The 17,161-nt window shown below is 45.4% G+C and overlaps 3 protein-coding genes across 15 annotated transcripts in view; 2 read left to right on the top strand and 1 right to left on the bottom strand.

The window, feature by feature from the left end:
* Positions 1-2,942, top strand: part of ncana (neurocan a) — a 63,826-nt gene extending 60,884 nt beyond the window's left edge. For all 3 annotated transcript variants that reach the window (XM_076991364.1, XM_076991363.1, XM_076991365.1), the window contains one exon: positions 348-2,942. In XM_076991364.1, the coding sequence (XP_076847479.1) occupies positions 348-445 (98 nt within the window). In that variant the 3' untranslated portion in view covers positions 446-2,942. The remainder of the gene's footprint in view (positions 1-347) is intronic.
* A 4,532-nt stretch (positions 2,943-7,474) lies between these two features.
* The window catches only part of tm6sf2a (transmembrane 6 superfamily member 2a), a 13,529-nt gene continuing 3,842 nt past the window's right edge, over positions 7,475-17,161 (bottom strand). For 5 of the 8 annotated variants that reach the window (XM_076991271.1, XM_076991277.1, XM_076991272.1 and 2 more), the window contains 8 exons: positions 10,724-10,821; positions 10,482-10,585; positions 10,107-10,189; positions 9,824-9,948; positions 9,517-9,618; positions 9,283-9,375; positions 8,974-9,093; positions 7,475-8,877 (listed from right to left, as the gene is read on the bottom strand). In XM_076991271.1, coding sequence (XP_076847386.1) covers positions 8,668-8,877; positions 8,974-9,093; positions 9,283-9,375; positions 9,517-9,618; positions 9,824-9,948; positions 10,107-10,189; positions 10,482-10,585; positions 10,724-10,821 — 935 coding nt within the window. In that variant the 3' untranslated portion in view covers positions 7,475-8,667. Of the gene's footprint in view, positions 8,878-8,973; positions 9,094-9,282; positions 9,376-9,516; positions 9,619-9,823; positions 9,949-10,106; positions 10,190-10,481; positions 10,586-10,723; positions 10,822-11,520; positions 11,625-17,161 lie in introns of all 8 variants that reach the window. The other 3 variants (XM_076991275.1, XM_076991274.1, XM_076991273.1) reach the window with 1 other exon arrangement.
* sbno2a (strawberry notch homolog 2a) overlaps positions 13,341-17,161 on the top strand; it is a 23,591-nt gene continuing 19,770 nt past the window's right edge. Inside the window, exons 1-4 of one of the 4 annotated variants that reach the window (XM_076991267.1) lie at positions 13,341-13,511; positions 14,146-14,183; positions 14,288-14,482; positions 16,129-16,211. In XM_076991267.1, the coding sequence (XP_076847382.1) occupies positions 14,363-14,482; positions 16,129-16,211 (203 nt within the window). In that variant the 5' untranslated portion in view covers positions 13,341-13,511; positions 14,146-14,183; positions 14,288-14,362. Of the gene's footprint in view, positions 13,512-13,579; positions 13,753-13,814; positions 14,093-14,145; positions 14,184-14,286; positions 14,483-16,128; positions 16,212-17,161 lie in introns of those variants that run through there. The other 3 variants (XM_076991266.1, XM_076991268.1, XM_076991269.1) reach the window with 3 other exon arrangements.

The raw sequence follows: 17,161 nt of genomic DNA, 5'->3' as shown, positions 1-17,161 counted from the left end.
GTACGGGCCCGGTAGGCCGGCGTTAGCGTTCAGACACTGAATCGTGGGACTGAGCCGTTATTGTGCCCTCGGCGTACCTCATTCATCTCTGTGTATGTCATTCATGCAACGTGGAGGTCATGAAGTGTGTCGTGTGGCTCCCAGAACAGAGTTCAATACTTCTGTCTCGACCCAGTGGCTATTAAGACGCATCGTAGTGATTAGCGAACTTTTTAAGCAATACTGGTTTTGCTAAAAGTGTTTTGATATTTTAACTTCTCGTCTGAACGTCTGAACGTGAACCGGCTCCTGAGCCCACCGGCTTTAATTTCTCTCTCTCGCTCTCTCTCCTCAATTCCGAAAACCAGCGCGAAGGTCTCACCGCTACCGTCGGCAACACCACAGATCCCGCCATGAGCACCGGCGACACCGGAGACATGGGGTTGGTCACAAGGGGCGGGACTAGAGCCGCCAGTCACCACCCGCGAATCCCTGTATGACATCACTTCCTTTGCTCCGGGTCCAGAGGGTGCTGTGGAGAGTGAAAAGTCCTTCAAGGACAGAACTTATCTCTTTTCTTTTTGTTCTCCTTCCCTCTTTTATTTCTTTTCAAACAAGCTTGTGTTTTGACTCCTCTGTTCTTTCTGTCTCCTTTGGACTCTTCTAAAGTTGCCACTAATACACAACTTACTTTAATTGTATTCAGAGTTGAAGTTAACATAATTGAAGTCATCTGGTATGGTTCGATTCCAGGGCACGTTCTCGATTCTCGTATATGCCTGTGTGTTACGGCCCCTGACACACATGTCAAACCACCGCTAATGATTTTTGTTGTGATAACAGAATGATGTCATAGGTCTAGCAGTGTCTGATTAGTTACCGGTATCCTCTTTTATAGTGCAATAATGCTTTAATGAATATGGTCCAAGCCCCCAAAATGAATTAAATAACCCCCCTCTAATTATATCACTTTAAATTCCACCCCCCATTCGTCTATTTGATTTTAGCAAAAATCTATATTGTTAAAGTTGCATATGGGGGAAAAACATCTCTATAACGACAACTTACCATCAAAATAATTCTGTACACTTTAGCAGTCAAATTGTTATGGAGAGCCATAAAAATAATAATATGCTTTCAGTAAAGTGTTAAAAAAAAAAAAAAAAAAAAAAAAAACGAGGAAACATTTTATGAAAGGACAGAACACAGTTCTTGGAGATGGTTAGCAGACTTTCTATTGGCAGTGACTATTTACCATTTACAACCTCAGTGTTAGCTTTTATTCAGTGTTGATTAAAAATTTACAGTCCTAATGAATGTCTAATTGACCCAGTGTATCTAATTGATACATTCGCCGCAGATCGTGTTAATTAACTTTCCGTTTCATTATTGAAGGGTTGAGCAGCAAATTAATTCGTGTTTATTTGGCAGCCATTTCGTACTGGTTTGTACTAACGCCTTGTGGCAGAAAGCGTGCTTTGAACACGGCTGGTGAATAATTCCTTGAAAACGACGCGTCTCACGACCACCCCAGGACTTCTTCATCCTTGATGCTCCTGGCCTTCATCAGGTTGTGAGGTCCTCGGTGTATCTGCGGGTCTGTACGTGCCCTCGCCGATTGTTTTTGCTGTTTTTGTGCTGTTTGTTTGTTTGTTTCACTATTTGTTTGTTTTCATGTCCTGGTCGTGTTTGTTTCGTCTCATCTTGTAGGTCTCTCGTGTAGGCTATGTATTGGTTGAACTGCTATATAAATCCTCTTCCAGACTGTCTCACTCCTTAAAGCAGCTAAGTCGACGCTTTTCAGACTATCAGCCGGTTTTATCAGCACTGCCACGCAAAAAATGTTTTTTAACAGTTATTATCCATAATTCATAAACCATAAATTTTAAAACCGAGATATTGGGTACACATGTAGGCCAAAGGAACCTACCGTGGCCAAGACGTTTTAGTCTGCAGTGGGGGAGGTTCTGCGGAGGTCCGACCACTTTTACTCTGAGAAATCTGTGATATTGCGGTCAGTTCCCTGTGTTGACCCGCTCTGTTTTGGTCGTACATACATCTCCTTCCATGTGGCTGAGGGTGCAGACCGTCTGTAACCGTGTTGAGCGGATGGAGGGAGACCGTTCAGACCCCCGCTGAGTCTGGCGAGGCGTGTTTGTCGTGTGATATCGAAAACCGTTGAAGTGGGAAGACCCGTTGCGAATTGTAAGTGCAGTTATTTAGAGAGGTTGCCTTTAACATTTTAATAATTTTGAATGAGTGCGTATCGGTGATGTAATTACTGCCCTGTGTGTGCGCGCGCGCGCTTTTGTCGTGACGTTGAAACATTTTTTATACTAAACTAACCAGTTCACACTCACACTATCTTTATAAATTCAATCCATTCTATAGTAACCTCACGACCTTAATATAACTTGGTGTGTATTTTGCGTTCTTAGTAGCCTATTCTGTTATATATTTAAGCAATTTGACTTGCTCTCTAATATTTGCTTGCTGTCATATTTCATGTAGGTTGTTCTGTGTGTTTATTTAAAACGTGTATTCCTAAGTACCTATGGTGTTAGACAAAAAGAGACCAACACAGTTAACCTGCATCGCAGGCTTTTAGCCCAAACATATCCTTGTTGATATTTTACCTGAGAAAGAAGCATTTAATCCACTGGTTGACGTTTGTAAATTCTGTGAAGCTTAACAGTCTCTGATCTCTTATTGTGCTTTCTCTCACCCTCACGGACAACTCTGGAAAAGAAAGCTCGTCCCAAACCCAAAGACCCCCCCCTCCCACCCCACCACCACCACCTCACCTCACTTTGGCCTATACGCTGCAGCCATTTCCATGTCAGGCAAACGGAACTTGTGATTCATACTGCTTCGGCCGTGTTGCTCTCAGTGATGTTCCTCAAATCATTTTAAAGAGAACGAAAAAAAAAAAAAGACACGGGAAAAGTCGAGATTTTTTGAGAGACGCTTGTAAACGCAAAGCAGCGCATTAGGGGGCCTGCCTTTTCCCGGAGATCTGTTAACCAGTACCATGGTGCTTCTGCGGTGTCACCCAAAGAGGGTCTGCGGGTAGGGGCGTGATGGATTTGGTCTCTGAAATAATGTGTCCTCTTTTTTGGTGTTCTTATGACTTCTTGTTGCTGTGTTATGTTCTTTAATAAGCTGGAAACAGACCAACAATAAAACTGATTGAATCATTACTAGCACTTGTATTGAGACCTTCTTGATTATGCCGGTTGCTGTGGGGGGGGGTTGAAACCATAAGGACTTCTTTTAAGAATAGGCATAATACAAACGTTTAGCCCACAAGCATATTAACAAGGAGGTTCACCACATGAGATACAGCACCCCATTAGAACAGAATGGCCATTACATTACACATAGGTGATGCTATTTGTGGTACCTCTGAACACAAGGTAAGTGTATTTCAGTAAAGACTGAAAAGGTTAAGATGTGTCAGGGTGTTTGCTTGGTCACCGCTATAGTAATTTATTGATGGTTACCCCATATGGGGCTCCGCCTCTTTAGAAGGACGCGTCCCTAGATTTATTATGGGATGTTGTCACTCAGCTTCACTACCCTGGATACCATCCAGCCGTCCACACACAGACACACACACACTCATGATGTTTGCAGCAGGCCACATCAAAGTGTTCCACAAATCAGCAGCTTGAATATGAAGTCCCTAGGCATGAGCATGTAGCATTTTAGCATGTTAGTTTTTGATTTCCCCAAATGGCTGCACTCCATCGCCTTTCTCTAACGTTTCGTGTCTCATTCCCTCATTGCTTCGTCTTTCTGTTCCGGTACCTACTGCCATGTATAGCAGCTGTTAGCTTTTCCCGAGTAAAAAAAAATAACACACCAACACTGCAGTGAAGCACATTCTCCCATTCCAAAGCCAATACTGTGGGTTTCTCCACAGACTCAAGATTAACACATTTGCTACTGCGACCTGAGACTGACTGAGATTAGCTGTCATTTTTCAGCCTGTCCACCAGCTTTTCTCCTAGTGTGAGACATCCTCCCAACCATAAATGCCTAACCTCCCTGGTATGTCATTGGCCAGTTTGCCTACGTCTCCTCTCTGGGTGGGGAGCCATGCTGGTCGCTGGTGGGGTCTGTCTGCTATGGGTACCACACACAGCTACTCATATGTCAGTCCTGCTGCTATGGTTATAACTCAAATAAGAAATTAACAAAACCACTACTAAACATGGGCCAAGTTAGACTTAGAGTACAATTATGCACTGCAATGGATATATAAAGGAAGCTGCATGTTCATAGGTTGTATTTTGCAGTATTATAGAAGATAATGGAAACTGAATTTGAACTGAAGCTCACTTGTGGTCCATCACACAACCTGCAATGAGTTTAGATCCAAATTTAATCTAACACACCATGTGTTTCTGTTCAGACATGCTCAAAAGCCTGAATTAGCTGGATCAAAGGTATTCGATTAGGACTGAACCCAGAATGCGTGGCTGGACGTGCCAGCAATGAGATCATTTAGTCCTGGCTCCTGGCACACAGGGTAATCTCTGCCAAATTACCGAGAAAGGTCTACAGACTGCGACCTGCGCGGTCCCCAGGCCAGCACCACCTGTGTCATGGCCTTCGGTCCGACAGCGGTCCTGTATCCTGTCCCAATGTCTGAAGTGGACGCATTTATCTGGGTACCACACCAGCCTGCATATAACCCAATCTGAATTGAAAGGCTTTGCGATCCGATGGCACTGAATTTATTCAGGCTTTAGTCAGCGCCATTGTTGTCTTTATTTCATTTGCTGCCCAGGGAATCAGTGGTCTCCACCCCTCACCTCCATCTCCACCTTCTCCACCTTCTCCACCCTCTGGAAAAGGCCATTTTCACATCTTCGCCGGTATTTGTTCTTTGTAGGTGGCAGTTGTGGGGGGGGGTCTCTCAGTCTCTCAGTCTCTCAGTCCCAGCCACAGTTCAAAGAGCGAGGTCTGAACCTCTTTCACTCCAGCTTTGAAAACACACACATACACAAATACCATTTACAAGAAGCACCTTTTTTAAACATATACTTTAGCACCTTCTATACTTCTATAGTTTTTTTTCCTTTCCACAAATCCACAGGCATATTGTATTCAAGAACCCTTTTTTCACATGGAAACTCTATTTGTAATTAACTAGACAATTATAGTTGTGACCTTGCAGTCTGTTTAATACTGCTGCAAATCATTCTCAGACCTAAAAGCTATTTAAAGTCCTCTGCTTCAATGAATTACATGTGATTTGTTTAAATTGCGTGATTGTGATTTCAAAAGGCCTACTTTTCCTTGGGTGGACACTTACTATCTTTGAATATAGGCACTCTCACAGGAGAAAGAGTGTCATTATTTTAAGATATGAAATGATACAGAAATGATCGTGTAGATGGTCTCAACTCTGAATTATCTACAGTATGTCTCATTTTGATTAAAGGGGCCGTATCACTGAAGTTTTTTGAATATGTAAAAATATGTTAATATGGTTAAAGTTTTAAATGACACCATACACTCCCCTCATCCATACAGTCCATATATGGAATCTATGCAGTAAAAGCAGCCTGTTTTCAAATTCATTTACATATATTTGCCTATTTAGCAGCAGTTTAGCCCCTCCCACAGGAAGTGGGAAGTTCTTAGGAAGGTTTCAGTTCTAAATACTTTTGGAAAGAGGCACGATATAGAGTAGCCAAACAGAACAAAGCTCATATACACTAAGCCAAAAGTATTTGCTCACCCATCCAAATTATTCGGAATCAGGTGTTCCAATCATTTCCATCGCCACAGGAGTATAAGATTAAACACCTAGGCATGCAGACTATTTTTTCAAACAAGCTCTCAGGAGCTCAGTGAATTCCAGCGTGGAACTGTGATAGCCACCTGTGCAACAAATCCAGTCGTGAAATTTCCTCGCTCCTAAATATTCCACAGTCAACTGTCAGCTGTATTATAAGAAAATGTTGGGGAACAACAGCAACTCAAGTGTAAAGTTTGATGGAGGGGGGATTATGGTGTGGGGTTGTTTTTCAGGAGCTGGGCTTGGCCCCTTAGTTCCACTGAAAGGAACTCTGAATTCTTCAGCATACCAAGACATTTTGGACAATTCCATGCTCCCAACTTTGTGCGAACAGTTTGGAGCTGGCCCCTTCCTCTTCCAACATGACTGCACCAGTGCACAAAGCAAGGTCCATAAAGACATGGACAGCAGAGTCTGGTGTGGATGAACTTGACTGACCTGCACAGAGTCCTGACCTCAACCTGATAGAACACCTTTGAGAAGAATTACAGCTGAGACTGAGAGCCAGGTCTTCTCGTCCAACGTCAATATGTGACCTCACAAATGTGCTTCTGGAAGAATGGTCAAAAATCCCCATAAACACACTCCTAAACCTTGTGGACAGCCTTCCCAGAAGAGTTGAAGCTGTTCTAGCTGCAAAGGGTGGACCAACGTCATATTGAACCCTATGTATTAGGAATGGGATGTCACTTAAGCTCATATGTGAGTCAAGGAAGGTGAGTGAATACTTTTCCCAGTATAGTGTATCTTATAGTGAATCTTATAGTGTTTTTTATATTGTATCTGTATCTTAAAGACACAGTAATATAAGCAGCTTGCTTAATTTGAGGATGGTAAAGAACTGGAAAAAGTTATGTAAAAATTACTGAAGTAAAAATGAATTATGCCACACACATTGTCATCAAGGAGAAATATAAAATAAGTTGATAAGATCAGGTCTGTGTTAGAGAAAACCAAACCCAGGTTATCACTGTTACTTTGTGAATGTTGATGCTGACATGAACGTGTCCTGTGCCCTCAGATCCACTCCAGTGACTGACCACTACGTGCATCTGTCCTTAAAGTCTAACTTTTTTATGAACCACTGTTTTTATGCTTAATTCTGACTCAGGATATAAACGTAAGCATTAATGTATGCACTGAAGCTAGCTCTGCATGCCTCCTATCTCCAAAGAAGACAGAATGGATCTCTTGGCTATGTAGAACACTGTTGTTAATCCAATCACTTAAGGCCAATCACAGTGTTGCTCGTGTTTCCATGGTAACCTTCCAAAATAAAATGTATTTTGGAGATACAATAGCAAAAAAAAAAAAAACACTTTACCAAGTTCACACAGTGTGTTGGTGTGGAAAAGCTTTTGAAATACTGCTGAGAAGATCTGAAAGACATCTGTTTCAGTATGACCAAGTGGACACTTGTCTTATTTCAAAAACGTTTGGGAAATTACTGCCCCCAGTGAGAGCAAATTAATTATGAAGCAGTTTGAAGGCAATACGTTTCTGTCTGGGACGTCTGACAGGAATATGGTTCTTGCGAGCGGTGTAGGCAGTTGAGATTAACGTCTGAGACATATGGCTGTTCGTTTTCTTAGTGTCTAGCACACATTTAATGGCAAAAAAAATCATGGCAGCATTAGGCTATATAAACACTTAACAATCCTTTATCCACATCAATTTCTTCTGTTCAGTAATCGCCATGTCTGTCAAATGTCACTTAGTGACAGAGCAGGAGTAGAAACTCTTTAACAGCCCTCTTGTACATTGCACAACCCCCGTAGACATTCCTTGGGTATCTTTTTTTAAACCAGCAGGCAATCGTGTCAGAGTTCACTAGGCCAACTGTAGAGCCATTTAATTAAATGACGACCTGCATGATGTCATCAGTGAGGCACACAGCCAAGTCTCCGGTGAAAAGGGGGTTTGCGCGGATCCTGTGCGGTTTTACTAAAGTCGCGCTGTTTTAATGGGAATCTAATCTCTACAGCCTCCGGCGCTTCCTGCTGTGGCTTTTGAACCTGTGCCTCCACCTCTGGTCAAATGTGCACACAATAAACAGCGGATTTCACAAGACTAGAGATAGGGTTCATATCAGGGAACGTGCGCTTCCTGACACCACCTTCACCCCCGCCCCCCTCCCTCCTGTCAAATGATGGCAGAAAGTTTTTAAAAGTTCATTTTTTAAATCACTGAAATATTCAAGATCACTAATCTTCAAGACCAGTTGTCGTAAATCTACACAAACACAGCAACAATTAAAAAAACCCCAGTCACTACTAATAAGAATGTTTGTTTTGTTTTGTTTGGTGTATATCAAAATGGCTAATTAGAATAAACTTGTCTGCCATATATTAGACATCTTTGCAAAAATACTGCTGGCCAGCATTTGACCCACCTTAGATTTTTTTTTTTTGTAAACTGGGTTCAAGGACTAACAGTATGAAGTAATTCTACAGTTGATGACATGTGGGCAGAAAAGCATGTGTCAGAGTCCAGAGTTTCTGCACTGGATTTCATCAAATGACTCATCCTTAGAGGAGAGATAAGATGTCCTCCAGAACTGTCAAGCCGATGTTGGTGCAGTGGTCTGAACCCAATCAAAGACGGGGGTCATTTAGGACAACAGGTGTGCGCTATCATCTTTCTGTTCCTGGGGAAACAGGGTACGGTTTCAACACTTTCTCATGGGAAGAAACAATCCCGACACGACCGGCAGTCTCGGCAACACGCCGTAGTATGTGCTGGTTGTCCCCACACGGTGTTGATTTTAGGGCCTGTTAAGAATGATTCTCCCACTGTGCCATCATCTGCCCACCAAGGTCTTACTATTGCAGAGTCGCGCTGTTGTTTAAGTCCGCCTTCGAACTCGTGCGCCGTCCCTACTTTCGCTTTTTGTCGTTGTCGGCCCGGCCCTGTGGTACCGTCTTCATGAAGAAGGCCGGGTCTCGGCAGCACCGCAACGCCGCGAGTAGAGGGATGACTAGGAAGAGCAGGTTGAGGGTGAGAACCAAACTCCACTCCTCCTTAGGGATGCGGTACGTGAAGGGGGTTCTGGAGTGCACCGACGCACCGATGTGGGCCCACTGGGCCTGCAGGGACACGACAAGAGTCCCGGATCAGAAACCGGGTGGAAGGCTCGAACAGGTAGGTCAAAGTTCCCAAGAACACCAATGACACTGGGTTACCTGAGCCACGCCCCCTGCGAGGAACAAGGTCCAGTCCAGCATCCAAGTGCAACCCGGAGTAGTTAGCCCGACGACACACGCGGCGATCAGGGGTACGGCGTAGAAGAGGAAGACCAGCATCTGCGAGGAAGGGCAACACAGGATCAATTTGTGCCATTAAAGCCTGACCAAATCTAGCCTCTAGTAGACTGGTAGTTAAGATCCTGCACATAGAGACTCACTAAAGTGTAGTGCACCGTGTGTACTATGTAGTGTGCTAAAGCAGGGTGCAGCATGTGTACTACCTAGTGTATTAAAAGTAGGGCGTACCGTGACTTTAGGGAAGGCCACGTTGTCCTTCAGGTAGGGCTCGTACTGGTAAATGTAGGTGAAGCAGAAATCCAGAGCACACTCGAGAACCACCTGCAAGAGATTCCCCAACGTTTGTTCCCATTAAGCACCGACCCGTTGGGTCAGGTACGCTATCGTTTAAAGAAGGAAGTAAGGGAAATGTGAATGAAAGGACAATAAATGAAGGAAAGAATGGATGGAGTGAAAACTGACAAAGCCTCTGAAGATGGTGAAGGCCATGGCGGCCAGCAGAGCGAGAGCGAGGAGAAGGTCTTTGGGACGAGACACGAGCCCGTTCTTCTGCTCCGCCTCAACCTGAAGACACGGACGACACCCTTCAACCACACGCGCTCACGTACCATATACACCACACGGACATATCATTTGATGTGCATAAAGACATACATTTGAACTTTGCCATTGGTTTGAATTCTCGACAGAATCACATCCACGTTCTAAGTAGCAGCTTCACAGTTATCTTTGAACCGTATTCACTACAGTCTTAGCTCAGGTACCTCACCTTGTCCGCAGGAATGATTGGCAGCTCCCTCGGCCTATTGAAAAGTTTCACTGCCACCCATATAGGCAGCATCAAGAAAGGCAGGTTGCGCCAAAAGCCTGGGTAGATGGATTTGGCATATTTGCCTGAAACAAGACAGGTAAAGATCTTTGGTCAACACATGGGCATATTAAAGCTAACCAAGAATTAGTCTGTTCCAGATCAGGTGTTCATTGGTCACATATCTAAGGCCACTTGAGCGGATATTTGAGTAGCATATTCTCCAGAATATATCGTCCCTCACCTATGACAATGCCAGGGATCAAGACCGCCTGAGTGGTTATCATTGAACCCGCCCACACTAATGCAATATTGCGAAATGGCTTCCTGGATAGAGAGGGAGAGAGAGAGAGAGAGAGAGAGACAGAGAGAGGGAGAGAGAGAATGGCATTAGGTCATCCAGCCACAATCTGCATGATGACCTTTATAATAATGAAAAAAACACACAGCAAAACAGTACTCACAGCAATGATAAATTCCCTAACAATAAATTACACCATAACTTGTTCTTCAAATGGAATGATATTATAATTGATGTCTAAAGAGCTAATCCTGTGTGAGGTGGCACACAGGGGCCCTTGAACTGTCTGCATGAGGCCTCTGTGTTGGCTGCATTTACCCGCTGAACATGCGGTGGATCATGGTGAGAAGAAGCGTGAGGTGAACCGCCCCGCTCCAGTAGTTTGTCAGCACGCAGTGGGCCGTACTCAGGTAGGGTTCGACCTGCATCAGCGACACAGTGAGGAGAGGCTCGTTACGTTTGGGTGTATGCGTGTGTGTGTGTGTGTGTGTGTGTGTGTGTGTGTGTGTGTGTGTGTGTGTGTGTGTGTGTGTGTATGTATAGAGCTGTTTTCTTTTAACCTTGTAGATGTAGAAATCCATGAAGCCTCTGATGTAACCATCCTGCTCGAGAGCGTTGGTGAGATCGGCGACGGAGGTGAAAGAAAACAGGGCGAATACTGGCAGAAGGAAGAACACATGGTGAGAAAATGTCACAGTCACCCCCGCCTCCTTTCCCTCACTCCTCCCTCCATCCCTCTCTCCTGTCATCCCCTTCTCCCTCTCCTCTCCCCTCCGCTTTATCCATCCCTCCCCCAGTCTGAGTTTATGGTGCCCTGTGGCTGTGTAGGTGAGGCTGGATTTCGATCACTGACAAACAGGGGCTGCTTTTCCACCCACTGCTCAGCGCCGGATTGGCTATCTCCTAATGGTCAAGAACAGTGACCGCAGTCCAGGGGGGGGGGCGGGGTTAAAGGGCGCAGAGGGACATGTATTAGAAGTGACAGGCAGCGACTGGGCTGAGAAGAGACCTGAATGTTGATTGATTGCTAGTTATTGTTTTAGAGGCTACCAGGAGGTGAGTCAATGGTGCTGCGGTTTAACCCAGGATTAAAGATAAGCTTAAAGCAGATTATTGAGCATGAAGAAACCATTTCCCAAACAGCCACACACACACACACACACACACTCGCTTTCTATCTTTCTCGTACACTGCAGTTGACCAACGTTCTGAGGGTGACCAACGTACCGTGGTGTCTCTGAGCTGAATTCACACCCACTCCAATGCAGGGAGAATCTTTCTCCAGCGTTATTCCTAACTGTATTCAATAAAACACATCTTGTTTACCCCCGAATCCTTCTACGTACTGTGGCCTTACCATAGAACAGAGGATCCACTGATGGTTCCTTGCGAACACACAGATGTGCCATGAAGACAACAGTCAAGATTAAAGCTGCTTCCAGTCCCAGTGTAACTAGAGGCCTAAGAAAAGACCAACAGTAAACTTTGGGGCCCCTCCTACAGGCTCGGGGATATTTGTATCAATGCTACATAAGAAAATGGACATATTTATAAAAAATATTTTAAATACAGTTTGTTCTTGGCGACTTACGTGCTAATGACACAGCTGAAAACAATGCAAACGTCCGCATGAACTGAATATTATTAATATTAATAATAATATTAGACGGTGGTCACGCTTTTTGCAATACATGTAAGATATGATTCTTTACAATATTTGAACCATAAACAAGATTCCTTAATTCACTTGCAAGGACCGACATGTAGCCTACATATGTGTATGGTGACTGATTAAAGTCTCTAAATGTTTAGGTCTACTACGAAGCAAGGATTTGAAGGGCATTACTTACTTTTCCAATGAAGAGACATTGTTGACTACGTAAAGCGCAAATGGTGCCGTTAGAGACAAGATAAAAACGCGTATCTCCTGCGAAAGACGCATCATTACACCGCGTTTAAAGTGCACACGAGGTTTCGGGGGCAGGTGAACCACAGGAACGGAGAGAAAGACAGACGCCAATATTTCAGACCGGAGTCATGTAGTCTGTCCGGTGTAGTAATGTAGTGTAAAGGACACGTACGGGACAACTCTGCTCCGCTGCCTCCACAGTGACTTCTGCGCCCCGCAGAAATATAGACGCGTCAAATCAAAACTGTCAAAGTCCATGACCTGTTTAACACGGGCCTGTACGACCTATTGATAATACAGTGGTGTACTTACACATATCCCCATAGGGGGGCGCGAGTATAACGCTATTAACTCAGTATCCGCCTCATGAATGGATCTCTTCAGTGTGCTTTCTTATGCCCATGAGCAATTTTTTTCTTCATTCATAATATGAACGGTACAGGCTATTGATTGCTGCAGGTGAATAACACTGAAATGTATAAATTTTTACATGTTTATGGTAAAAGTACAACATCTAATACACTAAGCTCAGTTACGCATTTCTCATTGTTTGATTTATACGTAGTGGCATGTCGATACTTGTATCCCACAGTAACATAGCAAAGGTTTATCCGTAGGTTAAGTGAGTAGGTTAACTCACACGGCGATTGAATAAATAATGTAGATATAGTATTAATACACTATTATTACAGTATTATTATTCGGGTTTGTGCAGCTGTGTTCCAGCCCTTATGACTTATAGCTGGTGAATCAAGTATTGCAGCACTGGGTTATCTATGCTACACCCTGTCTTTCATGGTTGAGCCTCAGAAACTCCAGATCCTAAATGGTCCAATACTATTTATTGATAGGCTACATCATATCACCAGCACGGTCCTAAAGTTAGTGTGGATTTGAAAAGGGGCAGGACATTTATAAGTGTCCTTTATTACGAACGAATATGTTTAAGGTTGACGTCTTTTAAAAAATATGACATACAAATAAACAATAGTCAAACAACCATGGAGCAACTAAGGCATTCGCTTAGAATAAGATGCTTGTGTTAGTGGGCTCTGAAGAAGCACGGAACCGTTTCGACACAGACGTTTGAGTGAGCACAAAGGACTTTATTGTGCAACCGAGATATTCGGGCTTGTTCCTGGAGCGAACGGGGCAATTATGGAAATAAACGTTCACCAGACATTCACCTTTTATACTGGCTAAGAAAGTCCAGGCTGGCGGTGTCGTGACGACATCACCCCTAGCGGAAGATCCCCCCCCCTCCCCTCCCCTCGCTAAATTAAGATGGCGACGTCGACCAGGAAGTGAGATAAACAACCGTGCCGAAAATTATGGATTAAAGTCTCAGATTCGCACGATCCGAAACCATCGCCGAAGGACGCGGGGAGCCCCACGAGGAGCCGCGCGGCCGTGGAAGGGGGTTTCGAGCGCGCGCGCGGGTGAGTGCGCCCCGCGCGCGGTTGTGGGGGGGGAGACGTGGCGAACATATAGCGCTCGCGCAGGGCTCGCGAGCTTTTAGCCGAGTTAGCGCGCTAACCCAGCTAGCTGGTCAAACAATGGGGGTTCGGCCTTGTTAATAAAGCCGGATCGGTTAACGGCGATTAAAACCCCCGTCGGTTTAACACGAGCGGAGCGTTTCTCGGTGCGGTCCGGTTTATAATCCAAGTCTTTGGTCAAACGGTAAAAGTTACTCTTGTGCGGGGGCTGTGGTGACATTTGTTAAAGAGTGGACGGCGTTGTTTGATGTTTTTAACGGCTGGGTTAGCTAGCTCGCTAGCTGGTAGCGAAAAAGCTGAGGTAAAAAATACGGTTACCGACGCCGTCCGGACCGGGCGGCTAGCTAGCTACCCTCGCTGTTCATTTGGACATACATTAGTGCCGTGTGTCTTAGTCCAGCAAACTTATAGGAAACGGGACGTAGCGTTAGCTTTCATGTTTGACTTTAGCTAACACTGCCCCCCATACCTCTCCCCTAATACACATCACCGCTGTTTGAGGACTCGTTTAGCCAAGAAACTAGGTTATTATCAAGCACATCAGTTCACTTTCTCATGTCAAGTTGTGCTTTTTCAGGGGAAGATTACTCTTGTTTGTATGTCTGCATCCCAAGGAAAAACTCTATATGCGCTTCACATAAGTGCATATCAGTTATACAGTGGTTTAAAATCATCCTTTGTGCTTTGACAAGTCTCTTGTTCTCTTTTTTCTCCTCAGGGACGCCTGGAAAATGAGGAGACATCACTCCGTTTGACACGCTGGCTTCAGTCGCCATGAGGCTCCACGCAGCCTGATGCCCATTCTCGCCACATCTGCTGTCATGGACACGGAGGACTTCCTGCACCCGGAGGGCCCTCACTTAGGGAGCCCCAAATATAGCGTGCCCAGTCCTCCACTACCCATCTCTGTAGAGGTATCGCCCCAGAACCCACTCAACACTTCCACCATTTTAATTTTTATATATATATTTTTGCTGTGAAAGACGGAGACCCGTATCCAAATGCTGTCCTGTTATGAAACGCACCATTGTTATAATGATGCAAGCACGGGCCTGTGTCTGAAACATCTCTTACATTTTAGGTCTGTCCTAACAGCAGTGCTGGGATATCCTGCCCATTGGCTCTTTAGACAAGTAAAAGTCCTCCCAGACGCCTTCTGCCAACACTCGTTATTAACACACTCGGAGGAGAGTGCTAATCGCCGGCGTTGACAGATTGTACTTCCTTTTGTTTATGTGGCTCCGTCTGTAATCAGCTCGTTCACCTGTGTCTGCGCCACACGTGAAGCCTTCGCCAGTAGCACAGCTGCTGTAGGTCTGAGCGCAGTACAGAGTTTTTTTCCAGTAGACTTAGAATGAATCGGATCACAAAGCTGTGACTAACCAGGGAGGACAAGGTGGGAAATGTTGGGGTGCTGATCCAGACGGCAGCCAAGGGGCTGTTGAGCAGTGTACATACACTATACTCTGCACATACAGAGACACCTGATTAATGGGGTTGGGGGGCGATTTGTGATTATTTCGTTGCACATATATGCATGAAAAAATATATATATATGAAAACTTTTGAATTTCCTTTCTATGATCTTAGTATTGTGGAGAAAAAAACATGTCAAGTTATGAGGTTTCAGTTGTTAATAAATGACACGCTGAATGTCGATTCAGATGCGCAAGTGACCAGCACTAAACTGCTGTGCGACCACACCGCCATGCAATGTCTGCATTGTGCAGCTCTGGCTGGTCCTTCCCACCAGGGGCGTGGCTCAGAAGCAGGCTTTCTGATTGGACCCCAGGAAGGCTAGCGGGGAGCTGACCTGGTTTTGCAGGACTGCGGGTTTAGATAGACTTCATCTGACCGTGGCTATTGTGCTTTTAGAAAAGGCAAGAGACAGCCTCAAACCACTGTGTGCAGAATGGAGTCCCCCACCCCACCCTTCACATGTGCCGGTACAGCGTGTCCGAGCACAATGGCGCCCCCTGCGTGCAGGGCTGCTGGCCCCTAGGGGCTTCTGGTCCCTGACTTGTGGCCGGAGACACAGGGCTAACGACTCCCGTGGTGACTCATTCCACCGCTTTCACTTTCTCCTTTTCCTCAGCACCCTGCTCTCCTTTGTCTGTCCCTGTTTGATTTTGAAACAGCCTTCGACGAAGAAAGAAGTAATTGCCGGTTGCGCGTCACATTTTCGCCCCTGTAGTTGCCCGAACGGGCCGCGTCCACCTGTCCCTTCGCCGAGGTTCAACAGCGCCGCCATTATCGCCACGGCAGCCGTGCCTGCAGACTTCCTTTGCGGGGGGGGGGGGGGGGGGGGGGGGGGTATGGCCACGGTTATTTAGTGCAACGATTCATCAGGCCGTCAGATGTGCCTTTTTGAACTGTAATTACGCATCGGCCGGGGGACGTGCGGGGTGTATTTAAAACGCGCCGTTTTGTTTCCGTTAAACACCACCTCATTCCAGCCGGCGTGTGAATCCGCATCAGGTGCCATCTCTGCCGTTTCTTATCCGTCTGGCACCAAACGTGCTGTGAACAATCTGCTGTTTTGTTTCGTCTCCCTCTACAGAACGAGGTGTTTTCCTCTAACGCATGGCAGTTCTCCCAGCCGACCCAATACAGCCAGCCCTATCCTGTGCAACAGTCTGGGAGGTAAGTCTCTCTCCGCCCACTCTCTCTCTCTTTCTCTCTCTCTGTCATCCAGTCAGATTTAAGATAAGTAATCTATCCCAGGCAGGACAGAGACGGGAGATAGAAACACAGCAGTAGGAAAAAAGATTGATCGACTAACCTCTCGTCTTTTTTCTTTTTGCTGTTTCCACTGGAAAGTATGTTATTTTTTTTATGGTTGTGGGCACAAAATATTGCTCAGAGTCCAATCTTTGAGTCATTGTGGTGTAACAAAGCAGTTTGTGGAGTTCAGCCCTCGTGCAGATCGTCTCGCGAGCGTGCACAGACATGTGTCTGCGTGCACGCCCCTGTCTGCCGTTGCAGCGTTTGGTCCTGTGCACAGTAAATGAACCGACACCCAAATCCCCCCCCGGGAGAGACGCACGGCTCGCAGGCTTAAGTGCGTGTGCGCCGGACGCTCACGCCGCTCGTCCGCCCCCACGTGCGATTTGCGAACCCGTCTCTCCTCGGTTCTTCCGGCGTTAATGTCCTGCTTTTCTGCACCATAATGACTGATGATTGAGGGCACGGAGTCTCATTATAATAACGTGAATAATAATAAAATGTGAATAATAATAATTAGGTTCCATTCATTTGCTACGAGCTAATGACCACTGTTTGTCATTGCTGTGTTTATTGTCTCTGAAGTGGTTTTCCGGGGCAACGTAATGGGCGTCAGTTTCTGTTATACTACTGGCCTGCAAGATGATATCTCACCAGACCATAATATACGTCCGCGTCGTTACCGATCGAGCAGCGTGAGAAACGTGCGACATTTCCTCTTTGTGTGAGGATGAATCTTGATGGGGGTTTTATTCTGTTTGGAAATATCAGGTGTTTATTATGACTGAAGCGCGTATGAGTGGATCTATTGTTCGTTTTGTTTCATAATGGGTCGAAGACAGTAGCTGTCTGTATACTGGTGGCAGTGG

The sequence above is a fragment of the Brachyhypopomus gauderio genome, unplaced genomic scaffold (assembly GCF_052324685.1).
Source record: "Brachyhypopomus gauderio isolate BG-103 unplaced genomic scaffold, BGAUD_0.2 sc82, whole genome shotgun sequence".
NCBI classification, from domain to species: domain Eukaryota; kingdom Metazoa; phylum Chordata; class Actinopteri; order Gymnotiformes; family Hypopomidae; genus Brachyhypopomus; species Brachyhypopomus gauderio.
The sequence above is the reverse complement of the archived record's forward strand: the minus strand, read 5'-3'. Positions and strand labels throughout refer to the sequence as shown.